The sequence below is a fragment of the Saccostrea cucullata genome, unplaced genomic scaffold (assembly GCF_032062105.1).
Source record: "Saccostrea cucullata isolate Sc308-1 unplaced genomic scaffold, CSIRO_AGI_Scuc_v1 ctg9718, whole genome shotgun sequence".
Classification (NCBI taxonomy): Eukaryota; Metazoa; Mollusca; class Bivalvia; order Ostreida; family Ostreidae; genus Saccostrea; species Saccostrea cuccullata.
Genome location: NW_026925059.1, coordinates 1 through 25275, shown reverse-complemented (window position 1 = coordinate 25275; position 25275 = coordinate 1). Strand labels below are relative to the sequence as shown.

Here is a 25275-nt window from a genome sequence, read left to right as displayed (position 1 = left end):
CTACATTTACGTGTTATAAGCATGATTTTGCATAGATTATATAATTTATAAAGAATAAATGATTGTGAAGTTGAACAGAAATATTATTTTAACACATCATTTTTGGTCATCAATTAGTATAAATTAGAGTGTCTCACATTGCATGGAATGTATTTTAAAGATAAGTACTTACATTGCATGGAATATGGTTTAAAAATACCATTATGGAGGTTAGCTTGAACATATAGTAAAATCTGAAATTTGTGTTATATATTTATGTAGTTGAATCATTTGTATAAATATTCTTTGTGAATTTATTTCAATAAAGTCTTTCAAAAATGGTGCTCGTATAACGTCTTTCACATAATTATTAAATTCTATTTACAAATATTAGAATTACAGCTGTAAAAAAGTAAGAAGTACAATGTAGCATTTTAAAATAAATGTTTTTATTCAACTATTTTCATTAATCTGTAACGTAAGATAAAAAAAAACTTTTTATTTAAAGTAAATATTATTGTAAACTAACAATACGGTAAACCTCATTTAGACTGAACGCGGATATTGCGAATTCATGGTTATTACAAAGTTTTCTTAATTTGATTCCCAGGCATATATATTTTACGAATTCCTAAATTATACGATCGAGTACATGTATATCGAATTACAGATATAGCAAAGTAATTTCGCAGGTCCCGGTGACCTTGTTAGTAACTGAGTTTTTATTTATATCATTTTTTTTCTCTTAATTTGCTGTTATTTCGTGTGGAAAATTAATTTTTTCAGATATTTTTCATGTTATTGTATTAGTAAATTGTTCTGTGTATGTTGATTGTCTTAATTCATACGCTACAGTATTTTAGGAATCAAATCTTATATATTTTGAAATCACTAATTTTCGGGGGGGTGGGTGGGTTAATTTTAGTTGTTTTCGACGTATGAAGAGACCCAAAAATTCATGTCCACCACGAAATGTAAAATCTGTCAAATTTAAACAAATATACACAACTTCAAAAGAGTTCTCCACCCACGAAATCAAATCCCCTCGAACCAACATTTTTTCCTCGAACCACGAAAATTTGACCCCACGAAAATATGTGATTTTACAGTAATCAAACTGTCAATACCCAAGCGTTCATTATTAGATTAAGAGCGTATGGTGTTACCTTGTCACATGTCTGTCAATTTTTGTACCAGTAGTAATACTATTTAAATATAATTGCATTGTTAACATTGTGTTTTGTTTAGCTCCAGTCTGTAATTCGAAAATAAATTGATTTAGATAAATATCTTAAAAGAGATTTTACTGTTCATTGTTAATAAATCATGACTTTTTTCCAAGTGATGAAAATAAGATAAGTGCTGATAATTTTTTTTAATTTACAAAATTTATGTAGATATGACTGCGAAATATTAAAAATCATCCAAATCATAGACTAGTACAAGGATTATTATAAAGAACGAGGGCGCTGTTGATAACTTTTCGGCAGGAATCTGGGTCATCTCTCCATTAATTTGAAACGTTAATTGTGTGTATTTTAACTGTTTTAATACCAAGAAACACAAGCATTTGTTAAATATGTAGAGGAGACCCAGAGACCCCCCAAAAATGATCTTTTTCAAATAGATTCAAATGTGTAATTGCGATTCTTTTTTGTCGTTTAAAAATCCATCATGTACATATATGTATAGCGATGGTACCTCAGGAGAATGCGTTACCCTACAAGTGCAATTTAATAGAGAAATGTTTGGCTCGACCCTTTATGAATTTTTTTATTTCAAACGTTCAATTCTTTTTTCAGAAGTTTCATTTTTTTGTACTGATTATTTTTTTAACTGAAAAAATTTCGATTCCGTATTACCGAGAGCGAAAGCAAAACTTCCATCCTACTGAAATTTTACTATTCACGTGTCCATATACATGTAGCTATCTCCAGAATGGGAGAGGATCATATATTTTGGCTGTGGTTTGCGACGATAGGTCTTTGGATGAGATCTTCATATTTCACTGTTTGTAAGTCCCGCCCGTGTCGCAGTAGGTGCTGGCACGGAAAAGATCCCTCGTAGCTTATTGGTCCAGAGTGCCGACTATTATTCTAAAAGAGCAAGAGCCACTAAGGGCCTTTTTGGCCCTGAGAATTTCTGAAAAATTGAAATTGTTCAGTTTTGGTTGAAAATACAGCTTTTATCACTTGAGCGCTTGCTGACCAAGTATCTATTTACTTGACGTAATATTTTCTATCTAGTCAATGCATTGTGACGTAATAGAATTCTTCATTTCCCCCATATCCTGTAATCTCCTTTAAAAATGGCAAAATTTAAAGTATTTTTTCCCCCCATATTTCATATAGAGCATAACCTTTGAACCAAAATATGCAATTACATAATGAAAGATCTGTTCTTGAAGATAATACGTGTTTTATTTCTTGAATTGTGAGTTGTGCTCAAATTTTAATTCTTTGCTAAAGGTAGTCAATTACGAATGTTTTCTGCAAAATTAAAGAAGATTGCATTTTCTAAAAGTCTGTCTTCCGATACCTGGCTTCTCAAAAAGAAATTTTAAGGGGAATGAAAGTGCTTACTCTCTACGTTATTTTTTATGAAATGGGACAGAGGGTGATAGTCAATTTAAAAAAAATTGTATTTATTTTACATTGAGTTTTTTTTAGGTAAGATTTTAGTTAAACAATAAAAGATAAATGTACATCCAAAAAGAAAACAAAAGGAGTCCGAGAGAAAGTGGAAAGTACATTTAAAAGCTACTCTGTGAAATAAGTTATTGGTTTAATGACAGTGACATACTGATTTCCATTACAGTTATTACAATTACATTTGGCTGAGGTGTAATATTGTAAAGTTATTACATTTGACTTTTTATTTTATTCATTGAAATCATCCTCGGCTAAATTAGATATGTTGCTTGGTGTCTTGTTTATATATATTCATAGAAACCTCGTTCAGAAAGCGCTATTCAAATCTACGGAAACTTGTTGAAATGTAATTTCCACAAATTATAGAAAACGCAAAATAAAATAGTTACATTAAATATATTAAACACTGATTTTGTGTTACATTTAAGATTAAATCTGGACGTCTGTAGCTCATATTGATCTAATTCAATGACAATAATTATTATCTTCAAGAAAGTTCACACAGATCACTGTTGTATTTATTACCTAACAGAGTCAAAAATAACCCGTGTAATACATCGTTATTTTTGGTCAAGGATGAAATTATGTAACATTTTCAGGTACAGATAGGAAATAATGAACATTAAGTAAGCAGTTGAAAAGAAATATACACATGAGTACATCTGATAATTGTTTTTAATTATATCAAGCCAGTAATGAATCACATTCCGGGTGTTCGTAGAAGATTTCTTTGTTATATCCTGTTCAGTATTAATTATTATCGATCTGGCTTTTTATGATACCCACATATTCAAAAGAAAGCTCTGGCAAATTGATGTTAAATTCTGGTCCGTCTTTTCTTAAGTTTTTTACTCTTTCTACTTAATCCTCGAATGTGTCTTACATGTTAAGCAATAGGAATCTCATTTTTTATAATACGTTTGGTGTTGTCTGGAACCTTTGCAAAAAAGAAATTTTCAAAATTTCATTTTCACCCTGAAACCCAAAGGAGAGCACCTATGTCTAATATTAACTAAAAGAACGTGGTTTCTTGTACTTTTCTAATATTTTATGTTGTTCCAAACATATTTTGGAATATGATTGGAAGTGATTTGTAGATGTGCATTAAAGATTGACAATTGCATCCCCTTTGGTGCAAATGGAGATAAAAAATTTCGTTTTTGTTTTTACACCCAGTTCCCTATACCCCTCTTCAAACGTTTTTGAATTAGTATATTATCTCCTGAATATGATTATTTGTGACTTGTAGATGTTCAACAAGGTCTTAAAATTTCATTTTTAACCGCGGCTTGGGTATTCGGGTAAAAAGTTCTTAATTACAATAAAAGCCTGAAAACCTGAACTCGTCCTATATTTTCTGAGTTATCAACTTTTGGAACATGATTAGGAGTGTCCTCTACATGTGCTACGACGTTTTCAGACCCTTGAGCTTTGTAAATAATGATTTAATTTTATTTTACAAAGTTTAGATCCCTGAACTTTTTTTTTCACATAACCCAACTATGTGAAAGAAAATTAAATATTTTCTGTAGAGTAACATTTGATTTCTAATTCAGATGTTCATCCTTGAATATTTTGGGATAAACCCTACTGTTTTGTGAGAAATAATTTTTTTATACCTAGTTCATTTTAAGACAAGCACATTAACGTGGGTAATATCAACTTCTACTTTGATTTAATTTTTAATTGATCAAGACTTCAAATTGTATTAAATATGGCACAATATAAATGAATCGAACTTAATACTGTAACAGTTACATATTGTCTATAATCCCCAGACCAATAAAAGTATATTATATTGCGTATTAAAATTGCCATAAGTGATATACACCATATATGAAAACATTGAATCGCGAAGAAATGTTCATAGCGGAATTTTTTCATTCTGATTTATAAACGTTCCATCATCTTCAAGATGTGGTAATGTTGCTATGGCAACAGGGTCTTCTTCTGATTTTTTATTATTTTCGAAGCAAAACAAATAATCATTCTCTCTGAAAATGTTATTATTTTTTTTGCTCCTATGTCAAACATCTCTATAAATACGTTAGAATCTAATTGATATTTCAATGCCAAGCACTTTTGAACTCTCCTATTATTACTCAATTATGTCTGCTGGTGAGATGTTTTAAATTGAAATATTAGTTATGTCACATTCTAAAAAATATCTTTTTTTTTTTTTTAAATTCCCAGCTTTCATGGGCGGTTTTAAAAAAAAGGGGGGGGGGGATCAAGAGTCGTAGATACACATCGTAGATAGCCAATAACGACTAAAATTTCTATATTTAAAATAAAAATCATTGCTTTTGATCAATTATCATTATACTACAATCTGAAACAAACGTATACAGTGTGTCTAGTTAACATGATCCTACGAATATGCATAATACCGGTATGATCTCTTTTATCACCTCTATAGAAAAGTACTGTACTCTTTATCAGAAAACTGTCCAAAATTATTAATTTGGAACTAAAACGTACCTAAGATATATTTCAAACGAGTGCCTATTAATAATTAAAAATGCCATAATGATCTGCATATTCATTTTAAAAATCGATTACAATTTTGATTTCAAAATTAAAAATAACCACAAATCTGAGAATATATTTTTAAAACCATTTCTTTGTCTGCTCCTCAACCAATAACGGTAAGTACTAGCATAATTTATATTTTTTTTCTTTTTGATATATAAAAAGATTAAATTTCAAATCTTTTTCACAAGAATGTATAATTTAAGTAATACAATGTGATTATGAGTCTTTGAAATTTTATAAAGGGTCATGTGAAAGATTGACATTTGTACCCTTATTCAGTACCAAAAAATGAAGAGAAATCAAATTTCACTTTATTTTGCCTAAATATCAATCGTTCTTTGATGCGCCATATATAAAAAAGAATTGATATGTAACTTTTGCAGTGAAAGCACGTATTTTTTGTATAATAAAGAAAGATAATTCTGACTGACAGAGACCGTTACAGATGCAGTAAAATCAGGCTGATCTGTGTTTATCATAGCTGAGGTATATATCTCAAAAATCACAGAAATACTTGGAAATATTTACATTAGCTGTCTTTTTCTAGTAAAGGCCCTGTCACACCAAGCTGCGTTCACACGGAGTTATAAAGGCCCTGTCACACCAAGCTGCGTTCACACGGAGTCATTACGGCGTTGTTAAATTTATAAAATCGCCGTGAAATCGCACGGAAATTACACAAATTTCTGTAAAATTTTCACAATATGAAGATGTCATGGCGTCCCTACGGCGATGAACGCGATTCTACGGCGATCTCACGGCGTTATACTGCGTTCCCACGGAGATTTCTCGGCGATTGACTGCGCTTCCGCGGAGTTTTTACGGCGCGTCAGGAGTTTTCACCTCGTGTTCACGGCGTTCTCACTGCGCTGGCTGCGTTCACAATACGTTCACAATGCGTTCAATATTCATTAATATACATTCAGAAGGAATGTAAAACATTTTTTGTTTAAAGATTCAAGTTACACGATGAAAAGACTTCTAATAATGCCAAGAAATATTCTTAATAATTAAAAATGTTCTATTTAAATAATTTAGTACTAAATTATTAATAGTTTTATGATGAAACTCCTTTTTTCAATTTTATCGGTTCAGATGTGTTGTTAGATTTTCTTTGATTTTATTATGAATGTAAAAAAAAATAAACACACTGAGAAGTTTTCTACAAAATTTAAGTGAAACAACAGAACAAGTTCTGGTGTAATTGTCTCTTCCATTTTTTAACACTTGAATGCTCCTAGTGCAACAAATACGTTGGAATTATTGCTGATCAAATATGATCCCATTGCTCTTGTTTTGTTAGCTGGCTGATAACGCTCTAACAACGCCGTGAAAGCGCATTGTGATCGCCATGGACGCTGGAGAAACGCCATGGGAGGGCAATGACCGCAGTGACAACTCCGTGTTGTCGCCGTGTAATCGCAGTCGAAAAAATCACAAGACGATAAATCTCATTAAAAGTGCCGTAAAAACGCGATAGAAACGCAGTGACATCTCCTCGGACTCCGCGACATATCCGTGAGGCCTCCATGGAAGCTCAGTCTACTATTACTGCGTTCGTGTCGCGATCATGTGCGTCTTTAAGGCGTTGGTACGGAGCTCCCACTGCGTTGTTGGAGATCTCACTGCGCTGCTACGGTGATCATACTACGTTTCTATGGCGTTCTTATCAGACCGGGATCACACGGCACGTACTTTGTACATGCCCAAAGTGATCGTCGTCCTCTGGCGTTCTAGGAGACCCTACGCGACCCTACGGCGTTCAGTGGAGATCTCACCGCGTTGTCACGGGCGCTGTAGGAGATTCTACTGCAATCACCTTGGCGTTTTGCATTTTTTGAGGATGCCGTGCAGTCGCCATGAGGACGCAGCCCCGGTGTGACAGGGGTTTAACCAACTGTGAAATTGATTTGATTACCATTTTTTGTTTATATTCACGCGTAGAAATATACACAGAGAAACGTGCGCTAACGTGACGTCACAATGAGGCTACATAGACTTCAGTAAAAATGTAACAATATAGGGAAGCAAGAAATTCAAACATTGAGTTTATTTTTGTGCTTTTAGACATGTAAAATGTAAAAATAAGGAATGTTTTTAATTTTTTGTGAATTATTGTTGCGTAAATCACGCTAGCGCTATTCATGAAATATTATGCTTACGTGACAGGTCTTAGTGATTTACACACCAATAATTCACACAAAACTTAAAAACATTCCTTAACTGAAGACATACACTGTATACACGATTCATGATATTTTCAAAATTGTCGACATATCGCTATATCGCGTTTGCATTTTTGAAGCATATTTTGAAATTATGAAACATTTTTGCCGGATAGAAACGACATATATATCCCTGGTAAGTAAAATAACAGATGAAGGTTTGACCGACTTTCCAAATCTTCCATAAAAATATTTGACTTTTTTTTCTTTTTGTGTAATAAATGCTTTTGCTTGGTGACAAAAGAGAACAACATTCGTAAGTAGGTTTTTAAATGATTAATAAATAAAATATGTATATTTTTCAAAATATTTCTTTTTTGAAGAAATAATTCTTCAAAAATATTCCATATAATATTCAACTCACCTACATGTAAGAAGATGTCGAAGAAGTATACAATGCATTGGACAATTAAACTTTGAATTTGAAAGGGGAAAATTCAAACGAACTTTAATCTTAAGTTGTTTGTTTTGAAAACATCATTGAAATAAACCTTGAAATTCTAAGAATTATCATTAAATTCAAGTTAATTCACGTTTTGAAGATTATGGTCTAGAAGTTCGTCCAACGTATGCATGATTCCTCTTGATTCCTGCGAGAGACACTGACTTTCGAGCTTTCAGCTTATTTTTACAGAAGGAAAATATACGGAAGTTCTTTTGCTAAAAATATTTAGTTTAACGGTTACCGGGTATCTAAAAATAATTATTAAACATTTCAAAGCACATTCATCGCTGATGGGAAAGGAAACGGACTCTCAAACCCCTCCATTTACACGTTGGCCAAATCTTGTAGTTTTCCTTCCTTATATGTTTCTTTCAGAAAATGAGATTGAAAGAAGACACTACCCTTTACAAATGAAGTATTTTAATATAAAGTATGATATTCTGCCTCCAATCCATCTTTTCCTGTGTTGATTGCATACCGGTAAATCATATTAATTACCGCTTCTAACACCATACCTATATACCGGGTATTGAACCACTATTAATTAAAGATTTTCTTAGCAATTATCAATTCAATACCTTCATATTCATAAAGCAGGTTTTAATATCGACTGCTAAGGTCAACGCTTTTCAAAATCGTCCATTATAGTGAGGGATGAACATTAACTTGCAAAAAAATCGATAATTCAACATTTATACTGCTTTAAATTAGCCATGTAAATGAAACAAATTATCATATAGGCCATTTGTGATGAGAAAGGAAAGAATTTCAAGAGTCCTGAAATAACTTTGCAGAAGTGCAAAAACTGACATGGCGTTATAGAGGTACAAAAACCGACATGGTTTTACTGAATTTTACGTTTGTTGACCCTCTAGGAGAAACTGGGAAGATCATCTATCCAACGATCGGAACTATAATGACTCTTGCGATTATTTTCAATTTCACTGGTGTGATTTTTATGCAGAAAAATCGAGAATTACGAAAGCATAATCAGAATTTCATATTCACCATCATTTCTCTGAGTGAGCTTTTCACCGATGTCTTTTATCTCGTTTTGGTCTTTTGGAGACAGGAGTCCCAGTATGTATGCTCGATATTTTTCTCTCTATTCAGCATTGGGAGGCATAACGTATTCACACATATACTATACATGTGTGTTGAAAGATTTTGTGCTATAAATCCTTCACTGAACAGACTATTTCATCAATTGATCACAAGGAAAAGTCGAATCATTTTTCTTGGATTATCCTTGACGACTTCTTGTTTGATTTTCTTACCCTTCGTATCACTATTTGGCAGACCGTCCTATACGTGTAGTCCAGAAGAACAGTTTGGAGAAAAGACGAAAATTATCTTGGGAATTATTCGCACACTTTTCTCCGTAGAACTGCTTTTTATATTTGGCATTTATGTTTATCTTGCGAAAAAAATTAATTCTTTGAGAAGCAGTGTCCTTTCTCCGAAAACCACCCAAGCAGACACAAAGAAAGAGAACACTGATGGCTCATCATCGAAAAATAAAAGGAATGTTACAAATGTTATTTCTCTTAAAACATCAGATAGGCAGCAGAAATCAATTAGAGGATATCGGACTCATAACCTCTTTACCTGTATCTCCGGCGATGGTACCAAAAGACCTAACCACAACTCAAGAGCAGTGTCAGTTGGCAAGCAGAGAAAATGGAAGATGAGGGCATTCAAAATGTTACGATGTGCTATTCTGACCACAGTTATTCCATCTATTCCACTGATTCTTATACAGTTTCTTACCATTGTCAAACCTTCGTTTAGAAGCCCGTTTCTTGATTTGATTGTGTCACTGTGTAATATTTCACATGCCATTGTATATTCCTTTGTGTTTATGATAAGAGTTAAACACTGCAAACGTAATACAAACTAGACTATATATGAATTTGATATCTTTTTTATTTTAACATCCATGGACTTGCAAACTATTAAAATGCATTTATAATGACTGTGAAAGTTGAAAAAAAATCTTTGTAATTAAATAATTCAAGTAACAAAGGGTTTTATTTACATACTGTAAACCAGCATTTGACTGATAGTCGAAAAGCAGTTGATAATGAAAAAAATTTTGCATTATCTTTATCAATGTAGAAAGTATGTGTATAGTATATTCAAACTAGAGGTACTGTGAGCAATGAGCTCACTAAATGATACCCCCGCCTCCCATATGAATATAACAGGAGTATCCATCTTTTGTTGTGGTAAACCCAAAATATGTGTCGGATCGAAAAATAAAATAGGAGTGCACAATGGCAATATGTAAAAAAGATTCTGTGAAAGTTTCATCAAATTTTATTCCGTGTTATAGGAGGAGTTGCGGATAAGAGATGGGTACCCCAAAGCGTTACAGACGGACGGACGGACGTACATAACGATTAAAATATACCCTCCCGCTTTCCAAGCGGGGGGGGGGGGGGGGGGGGGTTATAATAATATTCTGTAGTCAAAGGTATTTGAACGAAAACATTTATGTGTTGCAATTCAGTGTAAAAAAAAAAAAGCCCTCTTCACTTGTTTGAATAATGTCAACATTTTACTGTATGATAGATAGTATTTAAATACAAGGTCATTATACTGACAATAAAATTTGCAACATGTTGATAAAATGTCCATTTGCATTTCCATTGCCTTCTCATAAAAACCAGATGTTATTTTGCTTATTGTTTAATGGCAAATTAGTGTCTGCGAAATATTATACATGGACTAATAAATTTTTTAATCGAGGATTTTTTTTTCTTTAAAAAAGTGTCATACAGAACTGTCAGTCCCTACTCTAATGGTTTCTACAGCTCATTAGCTAAGTACTTCGGCACTAGCTTAAAAATATAGTAATTTATTCATTTCTGTTGTGAAATTTAGTAATTAATTTCAGAATTAAGGATTACCTCTTTCCCTCTCTCTCGTGCATATAGCTCTGATCCTTTGACGATCTTGGTTCCAGTCTTTGAAATCCTTTTTTCAGTTGTTCAGCGCATTAATTGGTGCAGCAAAATTGGTACTGCATATGATTCACATTATAATAAAGAACTGAAGGGAACAAACGACACAAAAATCGTCAAGGCTGGAGTATTTTTAATGTTTTCAACTGTCATTATTTTGGTCAATCTTTATGATTTTGTGTGAAGACCATTTTTGTCAACGATAGGGTCTGCTGTTAAAGTTGCTTCATTAGGAGAATTTATTCTCTAAATTCTTATTGAATATTAAATCTGATCTTACATTATGGACTTGCCCAAAAATTTACAAGATTTTGTCCTCCGTGGACCGAAAACCCTTGTCTTTTGACGATGATGGAATCTGCATATCATTTTCACTTTAAATATAATCGACATCTCTCATCCTATCCTTGGATATTATCTCGAAGTATTCGTATAACAGTTCAACAATCGGACGATTGTATGGAAAAAATCAATCCATCCCAATAAACACACAAGGATTTGATATCTCATTAGAGCTTCGTCCGCGAACTAAATTAAAAGCATCATTTGAAAAACATTAAAGTCGAAGCTCGTTTCAATTGCCGTACACTATAAGATATGGATTAATTGTTCTGAATGATGTTTTTTATCTAGGTTTACACAAAGGTCACATCTCCTCTTTTCATTTAATTGTCCATATTATAACTTTAATAAACTGCTTATAAATAATTGAGTTATAAACTCTACATGCTATTGTAGGAATTAATTTGTGATCGCACATAATTGTTAAAAAAAACTCAGTCCAAACATTAATTAAAACATATCAAATGACAATGAACAGATGAAAATTTAGATTTTTGATTCGTGCTATCGTAATACATCAGTTACATCTTCTCGGCTTCCGTACATGCTACAAAGTTTAAGTGATGATAAGAAAGTCGATATGCGGAAACTCCTCGTCATAAACGCCGATGATTTCGGTTATAGTGTGGTGCGTAACAAAGGAATGGTGGAATGTTTCCGGGACGGGGCGATCAGTGGGGTGACAATGATGGTAAATGGCGTGGCAGCAGAAGATGGGGCTAGGCGCGCCAAGGAAGTGGGCATGCCGACAGGTACGATACATTCTATATTTAGAGACCGCGTCATCAAGCTAACACTGGCCAGGTTGACGTGAGGATCACGTGACCTGGTGACCTGATAAGGGCTTTGATACGGCGGGCAGATTTCCATAAAATGAGATGAAAACTAGAGGTACTGTGAGCAATGAGCTCACTAAATTATACCCCCGCCCCCATATGATTATAAAGGAAAAGTCTATGATTTGCTGTGGCCGGGAAACCCAAAATATGTGTTGGATCAAAAAGTAAAATAGTAGGTGCACAATGGCAATATGTAATAAAGATTCTGTGAAAGTTTCATTAAGTTTCACTCAGTGGTATAGGCGGAGTTGCGGATAAGAGATGGGTACCCTAAAGCGTAACAGACAGACGGACGGACATACCAATTACAGTATACCTTCCACTTTTCAAGCGGGGGGTATAAAAATAACTATGCATTGAAAACAAATTTCAGTGCAGCAAAATTTTATAACAGCATAACGAATGGCAACATGCATATATCTGCATTAGGTATTAGCAGTAAAATAGCTCAATTAATATTGTGGCCGTAAAATTATCATGATTTTGAGAAAAAAAATATTTGGTTTATGCGAAATTAAATTTCACGTTTAATTACTGGGTGTTTTTTTATGGAGGTTTTGAATCCATGGGACATTTAAACACCAAAACAACAAAACGTAAACCCGTCCGTCCAGTCAACTCTAGAACATTCATATATAATTCCACAGTATTTGTAATATAGATTACTTTTTGCTACGTAGCATTCTTGCAGACCTATTTGTTTTATAAAACCTAACCCTGGACAGTATTTAACAACAAAGAACTAAAAAAATTTGACCCAATCGAATTGAAACCAGGTCTTTGTTAAGCAATGAAATTATAATAGTGCTTTGGACAGTTGCAAGTGCATTGCTGAATTTCGGATCCTAACGAATGTTTTATTTTAGTCAGATTGAAAATGAAGAAACAGTAGCGTATACTAAAGGACGCAAGTGAAAATTTGTTTCAGCATCAATAATATCAAATAAATAGATATAATTAATTAATGTCTTTCTTAAAAGGAGGTAATATTGTCATGGAAAGTGCAATGTCTGTAAATTATCTAATTAATGAAATGGGTGATCTATCGGCATTTCCAATTTTGCCTGAGGTGGGGATTAGTATATAATTAGTTTTATTTATGCTTGTATTGGTCAGATAAAGCATTTTTATTATATGATTGAATAATTTCCACCTCTCTGATTGGCTGAGATCCAATTATGTTAGAAAAATACAACGTTGTATTGACCTGCACGTGACGTTCCAGGTAAATACAAGGATTTATTTCCTCTACATTGATCTAAAAATAGATCGGGAGATTCCAAGTTGATAAAAATTGTTTTGGAAAGCTATTTAAGCGAATTTAACTTTTTTTATGTGAACAAAACATATGCGAATATATAATTTTCGGGTGGGGGTGGTAAGAGGGGATGCAGGGACCCCCTCCAACACTTTTACCGAACAACAATTTTTACGTTTTACGAACAATTGTCAGTTTTCCCTGATAATACTCCTTCCTTTCAAATCTATCCTATAAAAAAGACTGACATTTTTTTCATGGCAACTAAAATTGATAAAAAAAAAAACATTTCAAATTGATACGACTGGTAAGGTTTATTTACATTTTAATTCTGCTTCTCTCTTGTCTTGTCTTTGGCAAGGACTTAACTAAATGCAAACAAGTAATGAGCTGTATCATTTTATCAGTGAATCATATAATAAAACTATTATTGCTGGGGGGGTTTTCGGTCAATACTAGTGTTGGCAAATCGGACGATTTTTATTAACCGGTTACTCGCTTAATCTTCCGATCGAGTACCCGGTTACTCGGATGATTTTTTGTTATAGTTTCTGTATTTATTATTAATCTCATCCTTTTACGTATTGATAGAAATAAATAATAAATGTAACATATATGAACTTTATTTACAAATACAAACTCCAAAACACATGATTTTAAATGTCACTTGAAACTTGTCACTTGAAACGGGGAATTTGTTTTTGTGTAAGAAAATAATTTTATCAACACATGAAGAAGATAATGTGAATATATTATATGTCGTGATCGAGGAGATCCTACCCTGTAACATGTTGCAATTACTGGTCATTTTTTGTTGAGTTCCATGCAAGTCACAGGTTATCGAATTATTTTTCAATCTTAGGTGATTTAGCATATTTGTCAATTAAAGTCATCAATTAAACTAATCAAAACAAATCGATCCTATTTGTGAACCACTAGAGCAAGCCTAAAGGTAATTAAATTAGGGAAATGTGTCAATATACATTTACAAATAACAAAAAAATATTTTAAACGTATTTACTGTGAAAAATGTATTTTTATCCGAGTACCCGAATAGCAGTTTTACTAATCGATACTCGCATCGTTCGACGGTTAACCGGTTAACCGGGTACTCGTTGCCAACACTAGTCAATACAATGATTTATCCATCTTCGAAGTACAATATTCACCTCGCCCTTCGGGCTCGTTGAATATTGTACTCCTCAGATGGCTAAATCATTGTATTGACCTAAAAAAACAGCAATAATTGTATAATATTTTTCTTGGGTGGCGGTTACATGTAGTATATTTAAGAAATGAATTTAATTTTTGAAGATTCATGAGATTATGAACTACGATGCCTCATGAATCTTCAAAAATTAAATTCATTTCTTATATTTACATTATTTTTCTGATAAGTTGCGATAAAATTACTCCATTCAACTGTCATTTTTAAAGCAAAACAGTTTTCACTATATTTTTTGACACCAGGTTCGGTATTATGACGCTACAATGGAGATATTTATGTTTTTTTGTGGCAGTTCTTGAGAAAATGAACTGTATTTTTTTTTGTAAAGAATCATAGGGGGAATTTATTGGAAATGTAAATATTAAGTTTTATTTATGCTTGTATTTGTTTGTGTAAAGGTATGCATTTAAACATCACAGAAGGGAATCCTGTTGGGAAAATGTGTACAACATTAACTGACGACAAAGGCCACTTTCTTGGAAACTTCGGATTTACAGAGGCGTTGGTGAATGGAACAATAAATTTGAAGGAGGTAATTCAAGTACTACTGTAACAGTGTTACAAAAATAAATACAAAATCTTAAATTACTGTGGAATCATTTGATTTTGGGTGGCTTAATTTTAATTGAATTCGTGTCGCGGGTACTTTTCATCAACGAATCATGAAAGTCAGAATTGCTTTGACGGTTCAGTAGAAAACACAAAATTACGTCCCCCAAGAACCTGTAAGACAAAACAAAAATATGAACTAGATGCTGTCATGAGACAGTAATACCCGCACTAAGGTGTTTGCCTCTAAATGCTGTACATCTACATGACACTACCAACCGTCTCCCAAAAGATGATTAGGCTACTGTGTAAAATGTAAGAGGAGTTCAGGGAAGACGGGACTTTTTGCATAAAAAACGTCATTTTTCGACCCCCATTTGACCCCCCGGGGCAAAATCTAGATTCCGAAACCTTACTGCACATCTACATGACACCACCAACCATCTCCCAAAAGATGATTAGGCTACTGTGTAAAATGTAAGAGGAGTTCAGGGAAGACGGGGCTTTTTGCATAAAAAACGTCATTTTTCGACCCCCATTTGACCCCCCGGGGCAAAATCAAAATTCCGAAACCTTACTGCACATCTACATGACACCACCAACCATCTCCCGAAAGATGATTAGGCTACTGTGTAAAATGTAAGAGGAGTTCAGGGAAGACGGGGCTTTTTTGCATAAAAAACGTCATTTTTCGACCCCCATTTGACCCCCCAGGGCAAAATCAAAATTCCGAAACCTTACTGCACATCTACATGACACCACCAACCATCTCCCAAAAGATGATTAGGCTACTGTGTAAAATGTAAGAGGAGTTCAGGGAAGAAAAGTGTGACAGACGGACGGACGGACGGACGGACATGAGTAACAACAATATACCCGAACTTTCTTTAGAAAGTGCGGGTATAAAAATGGCCCACTGGAAAATGCTTAGCGAATTAACGTCATATATCTTTAAATACTAGTAAATGTTTGTAATATTTTCTCTCCTATCATGACTAAATACAGATAGATAATCGACAGTTTAAAGCAATATGAGCTGCATTTTTGATAATTTTATTGCGCTGTTAAAATGTGTTATTATGATAATACATTGATGTAATTTAAATCTTTATGATCAATTTGACTAAAATAAAGTACTTAACTGTTTCAGAAGAAAAACTTTTGTACAATTAAATGTATAGGATTATTTAAGAAATCAATATTGTACAGGACGACAGTAATGTAATTTTCCTTCAAACAAAGATTATAAATAGTTCCTCCGTAGCAAATATGAGCAAAAAAAGTTTACAAATATTCTATTTCTCTGACTTTGAAATACAGTACTGTAGTTAATTAATTACAATTTTGCAACCAAAAAATGCTGACACCAAGATTGCAGCTCGTATTGCTTTAATTCTTAATTATTCAGTTTCATTAAAGGTGGAATGTGAAATGCAGAGCCAGCTTGACCTTTTTGAGACTTTGATGGGTCAAAAGCCAAGTCATGTAGACGGGCACCAACACGCTCATCTTTTACCAGGTACATTACATTTTTCATTTGTTTGTATGCGCAAGAAAAAAATTTCATTCACCAGCAGACTCGTTTTGAATAAGTAGGATGATTTTTGGAAGATAAAAAAAGAAGTTTCGAAGTCCTTTCATCCGTTTGAGGAAGATGAAATTTATTTTTTAACTTTCAATATTAAATTGTAGGCGTTTGTAAAATATTTGGCTCAGTGATGAAGGAAAATGGTGTACGGAGTACGAGATGCCCGTATGAAGACCTAGAACCTGGTCACGTGTATTCCTGGGCAGCAGACGCTGTCAAAGATTTAGACTCGTTTTTTAAAACAGTTGTTGAACAAGCGGCACAGGCGAAAATTGTCATGAAGGAAAATAATATATGGTAAGCGTTTTTAAAATTTAATTTTTTTCATTCGATTTACAAATTCAGTAGTTACAAGATTTTACTAACTTGTTGCTTTGTCTTTATTCGCAAAAATAAATATTTTCTTGTGTTCAACATTTCTTATTACGTAAATTTTAATTGAAATAATTTTTTAATTTATATTTTATTTTATTTTAAATACAAAATTTTCAGCATGACAACTACCTTCAAATTGTAAACTGTGTACGTACTGTCACTTTTTTATAACTTTAAAATTAACAGCGTTAATATTGGCAAATTTAAACTATGAATATCTTCATTTCTTTTTAACTATTGCTTTTAGGGCAACCGATAAGTTTGTAGGATTGCAGACGATGGGTTCAGATATGACAATAGAACGTTTACAGCGACAAATAACAAGGGCATTCAGTTCTGCAGAAAATGACGTCATAACGTGCGAGTTGATGGTGCATCCTGGATACAAAACAGGATTGGAAGGTGGTTGTGGGGACGGCCCAGATGATTTCTCGCGATCGCCAGAGCGAGAACACGAAATGTCGGTATTGCGAGGCAAAGACATGTTAGAATTCTATTGTTCACAAAGAATAGAGGTTGTCTCGTTTGAGCAGTGCTGTAATATTAATGCATGAACTTTTCACCTGTGATGTTTTTAAATGAAACTTTAAAAATACATTGTATGTCGCGTATTTGTTTATATGTATATTGTGTCATTTGTAAAGAATCATATTTATATGCAGAGTATAAATCAAAATGCAAAAAAAAAAATGATTTTCGTATTACTTCTTAACGACGTTTGTGTCATTATCAGAAGGGAAAAAAACCTTCAAACCAAGGGTTATATCTGCTTGGCGCAATAAATTTTATCTCCAGATCCTGACCAGTCAGGACGAAGATAGATATACGTACGTATTCTTGTATACTATAGAAGGATTTGGGAAAACATTTTATGGATGATAGCAGCTCTTTTCTGACATAAACTCTTTGAATGTTAAACAAAATATTGCTCCGTTAATGTTTTAAAAAAGCTTTTCAAAATCTACATGCAGAATTGTAGACATCTGCTGTTCATAGACACAGCTATTTTACATACACCTTTTGTTCCGTTGAACATACCGGTAGGCCTATATCGTACTGAAAATCCATTGCATTCAAATCCTTTAAAAAGACGCTGTCCCATGAATATTGAGTCTTGTTTCCCCAAACTTTAAGTAAATATTCCCAAAATATTCCCAAATGACAAGCAAATTAATTTATCACATGTACTACTTTCATAGTAATATATGTTCATTATAAACATAACAAAATGCCTTAAACAAGGAAAGTATTTTCCTCTATGCTTTGACTGTTTTATTTTGTGTTAAGGTATGCATTTGAATATAACTGGGGGGGGGTCCTTTTTGGAAAAGGGCAACCACATTGACTAAAGACAAGGGCCAATTTCTTGGACCTCTTGGGTTTAAAAAAACTTTAGCAAATGGAGACATTGATTTGGAAGAGGTTATTCTAATCATTCTATTAAAAAAAAAGTTAATACATATATCTTATTAAATCTTAATCTTAAAATGTGGAAGCTTCATGTTTGACTTATTTTCTATCAAATGAATAAGTACAGATAAATAATGCATACTTGACAATTATTAATTGATCAATTTATTCAATTAAAGGTGAAGTGTGAGATGCAGTGTCAGATTGACAAGTTCGAGTCTTTGATGGGTCAAAAGCCAACTCATGTTGACGGACACCAACATGCTCATATTTTGCCAGGTTTCGCATAGTTCATAATTATGGCATATTTAAAGCAAGCGTTAAATAACTTTCAACTGAAGAGTATATGTACATGTATAATTCTATGGTTGTTATAATAAAATATATATACATGTATCTATATAACTCAAATATTGACTTTTGCTTAGTCCATGAAATAATTAATTAAGACGAAACTTCAGCTGCTTAGATTTTCAAGCATTCGTTTTGTTGCATGAACTTGATGAAGGGGATGATTATATTAATACCAATATATAAAGTTTCTCTAATTAGTGTATTTGGCATCACATTACAGGTGTCTGGGCAATTTTTGGCTCAGTATTGAAGGAAAATGGCGTCCAGAGTACGAGATGCCCGTATGAAGACCTTGAACCTGGTCACGTGTAATCGTGGACTGCAGACGCTGCCAAAGACCTAGAGTCGGTTTTCCGAGAATTAGTTCAACAAGCGGCAAAGGCAAAAGATGTCATGAAAGAAAACAATGTTTGGTTACTAGAATATTTGATATTGATATATTTTTTTTTATTTACATCATGAGCAACAGCGATATGCATGATAATGAATATCACAGTGGTTTTATAATATTCGGTAATATTATATATTACATGCAGTTGAATTTTGCAAGGAATAATGATATGTAATCCGATAGTATAGGAATTTCTCTAGGAAAGAATGTAAAATATCTTATCTTTTATTATTTATTTATATTCTTTTCATTTATTTATTTATTTTTCATTTATTTTCGTCATTCTATTTATTCAAGGGCAACGGATAGGTTTGTAGGATTGCAGACAATGAGATCAGACATGACAGTGGAACGCTTACACCGACAAATAACCAGAGCATTCAGTTCTACGGGAAATGACGTCATAACGTGTGAGTTAATGGTGCATCCTGGATACAACACAGGATACGGCCCAGATGATTTCTCGCGATCGCCAGATCGAGAGCACGAAATGTCAATCCTGCGAAGCAAAGACATGCTAGAATTCTACCGTTCACAAAGAATAGAAGTTGTCTCTTTTGAGCAGTGCAATGCAAAATTTACATAATGAATTTTTAAGTAAAGACTTTTTTATGTATAGTATGTTAAATATCTAGTCATCTGATTCATTGTTTTAACGTATTTTATTGTATAATTCATCGAAAAGGATTTGTTACAAGTTCTTACAACTTAGAAAAACCTTTCCCTGTAATATATACTATTATAATAATTTAGTATATGATTGTCTAACGAACTTTTTACAGTTGTAATGAAAATATGAAGTAAAACATGTCTTAATATGAGTATACATAATATACGTATTTCAAAGACATTATATGAAAGGTTCATCGTTATTAAGTCTATAATGATACCTATGTCAAAAATAATTATTATTATGCTTCCTGTCAGTTTGTCTCTATATAACCCATACCCTACTATTCTCGCATAGTGGTATAAGGATTTTTATAGCGTAAGCATACTATGCCGAAATAGTGCACGGCCTTATGTTATGAATAAAATTCTTCAATGCACCCACCGGGAACCATGAGATTGCCAGTCCGACGCCTTATCGATTACGCCACAGAGACGATCACTGATTGGGAGAATTTTATTAAATATATAAACTTAATTTATACAATTGACACAAGAAGGAGAAAATAGACAAATATTATTTGAAAACAGGTATATTTATTCTAAGGAATCTTAGATAAATGTGTACAACAAAGTTTCAAACTAATTACATACAGATCGTTAGATGAATTGATATCATGGGGTCATTAAAACGCTTTTTTATATAGCGCTTGATTGAAGGATGTAAAAGAAAATTATCAATGAGAATCCACGTCTGTAAACAAATCAGTCTTACTAACAAAACAGAAAATAAAGATGTATTGAGTATATCTGGGACAGAAAATCCTGACTTATTTAGAGAAAATACTAGTAACCAAATTAAATAAGCATGCAACTAATTTTAGCATGAAGATTTTGAATGAGTTTTTGCAAGTGCTCTGTGTTACCACCATTATTTTCAGGAAAAAATCAAATGGATTGTCGCATAAATAATAACAACAGTCAGCATAATAATAACAATAGTGTTGCATTATGCATGTACTATGCCTAAATAGTAGGCAGGGTTTGACACATAGTGCACTCGCCTCCGGCTCGTGCACCATGTGTCAAGCCCTGCCTACTATTTAGGCATAGTACATGCATAATGCAACACTATTATATAAATAAATGACAAAATGCTTACCACATAAGTTATAATTATTATGGTAATGATAAACATAATAATTAAAACATAATCACAAATAAAATTCTCGCGATATAAAGGATCAAAGTTAAATCAATGATGAACATAGAGAACGACAAAAAGAAAAGGAGATGAAAATTAATCTTCCTGAATCTAGAATGAACTTTTGAACACAGTAAAATATTTTATCTAGTAAGCAAAAAGGAATGATTTCCGAATAGTAAAAGATGAGTATTGACTATTGTCAAATAGTTATATTGTCGAATATTGCTAACAATATCATTTCCTGGTCGTTCATATTTGTTACACGTATAAAAAAAGAAATGAAATACATTCAATTAAATTGTCAGCATGAACTTGATGAATATCGGAGGAATATTATAGATTCTCCACTTGTAACGGAAACAACACATGCTGGGCGACCAAGGACTGAAAGTTTGAATTCGAGCAGATGTTGTTGTGGAAAGACTTTAAAGAACGAGGGGGCTGAAAATATACATAGGAAAGATGTGATGCTCCCCCAATTCAGCGACTCGCGCAGCGCACAGGACATCCTGGTGAAACGGAGGAGGAGGTCCAGGAATCTAACCACAATGACCACAGCGTCCAAGCGCGAGTCAATGAGAGAGAGGGATCTAAAGAGGAGTGGTAACACCAAGACACACGAGCCCAAGAAGCAGCCAGTAAGTGAAGATCACGAAGATCAAGTGGCCATCTAGCAGCAATGTGGAAGAATGGGAGAGGTTTGATAATGATGTAGATACAATCCTAAACGCATTTCTGACAGGAGAAATAGATCGATGGCATGGCAACAATAATGTATCGGTATAAGGTATATGAGTGGGCAGATTTAAAAAGGAGGAAAAGCAGCAACCAAGAGTAGTGAATAAGATCAGGAGACAAAGAGAGATGACTAACTGTGACACCTGGCAAAACGGTTTAGAACATCACATCAGAGATGCTTTGGCTGAATAAAGGACGAGCTTTATTGATTAGAGAGAAACTAAGAATTATGAGAAGGGCAGACAGACTAAGGAGGAAAAGGAAGGAGCGAGCGAGAGCAAGAGCACGATTAAAAGCCAACCCATTCCCATTCAAATCAATATTTTTAAGCAGCAAAGGATCGCGAAAGCTAACAGTGGCAAGAGAGGATGTCGAACAATATTTGAAGGATATGCATAGCGATTCAAGGAGGGATGAAGATTTAGGAGAGTTCAAAAGGCTGATACAGCCTGACAGTCCGGATCATTTGCTCGACCAAACCACACCAAAGATGCGAGAAGTCAAAGATGTCATCAGGAAGGAGGCTAGAGCAGCTGCATCACCAGGACCAAACGGAATCCCATACAAAGTTTACAAAAACTATCCGAGACTAACCCAATTTTTATGAAATCATCTAAGAGTTGTGGGGAGGAGGGGGTGGTTAGCTTACTGTTGGCGCTAAACCGAGGGAGGCTTCATTTCAAAGGAGGAAAACTCAATGCCATTTAAGCAGTCCCGATCTATTTCCCTGATGAACATCGAAAAACAAATCCTGGCTGTTTTGGCCGAGGGAATGACAACCTATATGTTGTCTAACAAGTACAGAGACATAGCTGTGCAGAAAGAAGGATCGAGTGCTAGGGGGTCTCGGGGTGTAAGAGCAAGTGTTTTAACGGAGATTATATGGGAAGCTATAGAGATGAAAAGAGAACTGGTTGTCATATGGTTGGATCTAGCCAATTAATGCTTATAGTTCAATGCCTCATAAGCTAGTCCAACTTACACTACAGCACTACCATATACCAGGCAGGTACGGGTGCTGCTCAAGAGTTACTTTGACACGCAGGCTTCAATTACAGTTCGTCATAACTCAGAACTTCACAAAATCGTGGCAGCACATAGAAGTTGGGATTGTCACAGGCTGTACGATATCAGTAATTCTGTTCTCTGCAGCCATGAAATTGATAGTGAAGTCAATTGAGAAGAGAAGCTGAGCAGAGGTCAATAAAGGTATGTGTGCGACAACACTGTCAGAGCGTTCAGGAACAATATGATAATAAGCACAAAGACCCTCCTAGAGGCTTGAAGGGGATATAAGATATCATCGGTTAAGCCCGTATGGAGATCAAACCAACAAAGTCTAGGAGACTCGTATTGAAAATGGGAAAATTAAAGTCACAGAGAAGTTCAGGGTGAGAGAAGAGATTATCCCATCTTTCTCAGAAAACCGGTCAAGTACCTGCATAAGTTCCATGATGATTCGCTGGAGATAAACAGAATGTTAGTGACACCAGTAATATATATAATCAACTAGAGAATTGGATGAACATTTACCGGGAAAATACAAAGCATGGATATACATTCACGGCGTACTTCCACGAATTCTTTGACCTCTGTTTGTGTACGATGTACCAATGACATCAATTGAATCGATGGATCGAGCGACAGATAAGTGGATACCTTAGAAAATGGCTAGCAATCCCCAGAAGCTTAAGCAACATTGGTATGTACAGCACAGGAGCAAAGCTCCAATTACCATTGACATCAATTTTCGAGGAATTCAAAGTCATGCACAAAGTTAAGCCGGTTTCTGATGTTGCACGACAGCAATGATTCCAATGACAACATATTGGGCATGACGGACGACCAAAACTGCGATCCTTGTTGTAGACCAGCCAACCTGGAATATATTCTGTCTTCATCTTCAGTAGCCTTAACCATGTTAACAGAGAGAAGATAATTATACACTGAGACACAACAAAGTTATCTGTGTTTGCAGACGTGCTGGAAAAAGCAAGGAAGAAACCTTGGAAACCTGAAAGAACCATAATTGAGGGAGGATCCACCTGAGGACAAATGGGTTTTATTTTCAATCGTACATATGATCACAAAAAATCGTACAAACGAATTCCTAAATTACACAAATAATTTTAAAAAATCGTACACGCAAATTTATGAATCGTACAAACGAATTTAAATCGTGCAAGCAATTAATGATTTAAAAAACCGTAACTGCTCATGAATTTATTTATAAAAGCATACAAACGATTTTTTTCTAACGTTAACTTAAATCGTACAAATGAAACTTTTTATTAATTGTACAAGCGAATTTCTACGGACAAACGATTAAAAAATCGTACACACGTACACGAATTCAATCTATAAATCGTACAAACGTAATAAATTTTCTCATCTCTAGCAAAACATTGGGAGAAACTGGGAAAAGGGAAATAACTCGATTTAATTGACCCATTTACTGGTTCCATCTCAGACTGACGATCGCATACAGGGTACCAGTTAAAAATCGACCCAACGGTGAACCCGAGTGCTCTAGCCAGTAGGCCATGTAAACTATTAAATATTGTAAAAACAGGAGCATGATGAGGTATGTTTTTATTTCTTCTCAATGCTAAATTATAAAATGCATCTTCTTAGACTTGTATGTTAGCTTAAAATAATAAATCAAGAAACACGTGTGAACGGAAGTGGTCAGCCTGGTCAACTTCCGTCTAGGGTGCAATAATCATAATGAAGCAAGCATCATATGCAAATGAAAGCAATGGGTTTTTTTCCAGAACAATTGATTTTTTTTAGTACCATCACATTTAAAATTTCATAAAGGCCTGCTATATATTGCGAAATAACGGAAAGAAGGGGAAAAGAAAAAAAAGTGCATGTGATAATTTTTGGATCCACCCCCAGAGTACACACAATCATACCTATAATTATTCATATTAACAACACTGCATGTCATGTGATTGTCATATGACTAGGAAGATAAAAATAATTCTGATGCACAGGGAAGTGCATGTGTAGAGGAAAACAAAATGTCCGAAAAAACACCTTTATTAAGGTATGTTATGGGATATATACATGTACCTATAGACTTCTAATCTCAACCACAGACTGCATGGTGTAACCCTGCTCAAAATCAGATTTCTGCATGTAAAGCATGAAAAAAGATACCAAGAGTAAACCACAGTAATTAAGTTTGTTGTAGCATGCTTACCCAAACAATATAATTAATATACTAATCTATAATATATCAGGTATATTTTGTGAAAATCATATTAAACGAGTTGCCAGAAATAATCTGTTTAGTGAATGCTGTGCTGTGCATATAATTTAATGTAGAGTCTATGATACCTTCTACCTAATGTATAAAAAAGTTCTTTGAGAAATTATATTTATACCACAAAATTTAAAAAAGGAAATGGAAGGAAACAATAATAAATATGATAAACCAAGTACTACAGACATACATAATGCTAGTGAATTTACATTGAGAACATTACTCTTTGATCAAGTCGTGAAATGTTTTCCTGTCACATTCTGCATGTACTTATAGTGAACATACCCAAATCTTGTGTTTTATGTTAATTGCAAA

The 25275-nt window shown here is 33.8% G+C and overlaps 1 protein-coding gene and 1 pseudogene across 1 annotated transcript; both read left to right on the top strand.

Moving 5' to 3' along the window:
- Nucleotides 1-11697: 11697 nt before the first annotated feature.
- On the top strand, nucleotides 11698-17621 carry LOC134267968 (carbohydrate deacetylase-like). Its single transcript, XM_062750175.1, has 5 exons — nucleotides 11698-11895; nucleotides 14867-15000; nucleotides 16437-16536; nucleotides 16710-16902; nucleotides 17228-17621. Exons 1-5 carry the CDS (start codon nucleotides 11724-11726, stop codon nucleotides 17532-17534), a joined length of 906 nt encoding a protein of 301 aa, XP_062606159.1. The 5' UTR covers nucleotides 11698-11723; the 3' UTR covers nucleotides 17535-17621.
- A 324-nt stretch (nucleotides 17622-17945) lies between these two features.
- LOC134267967 (carbohydrate deacetylase-like) lies at nucleotides 17946-19726 on the top strand (annotated as a pseudogene).
- The last annotated feature ends 5549 nt before the right edge of the window (nucleotides 19727-25275 follow it).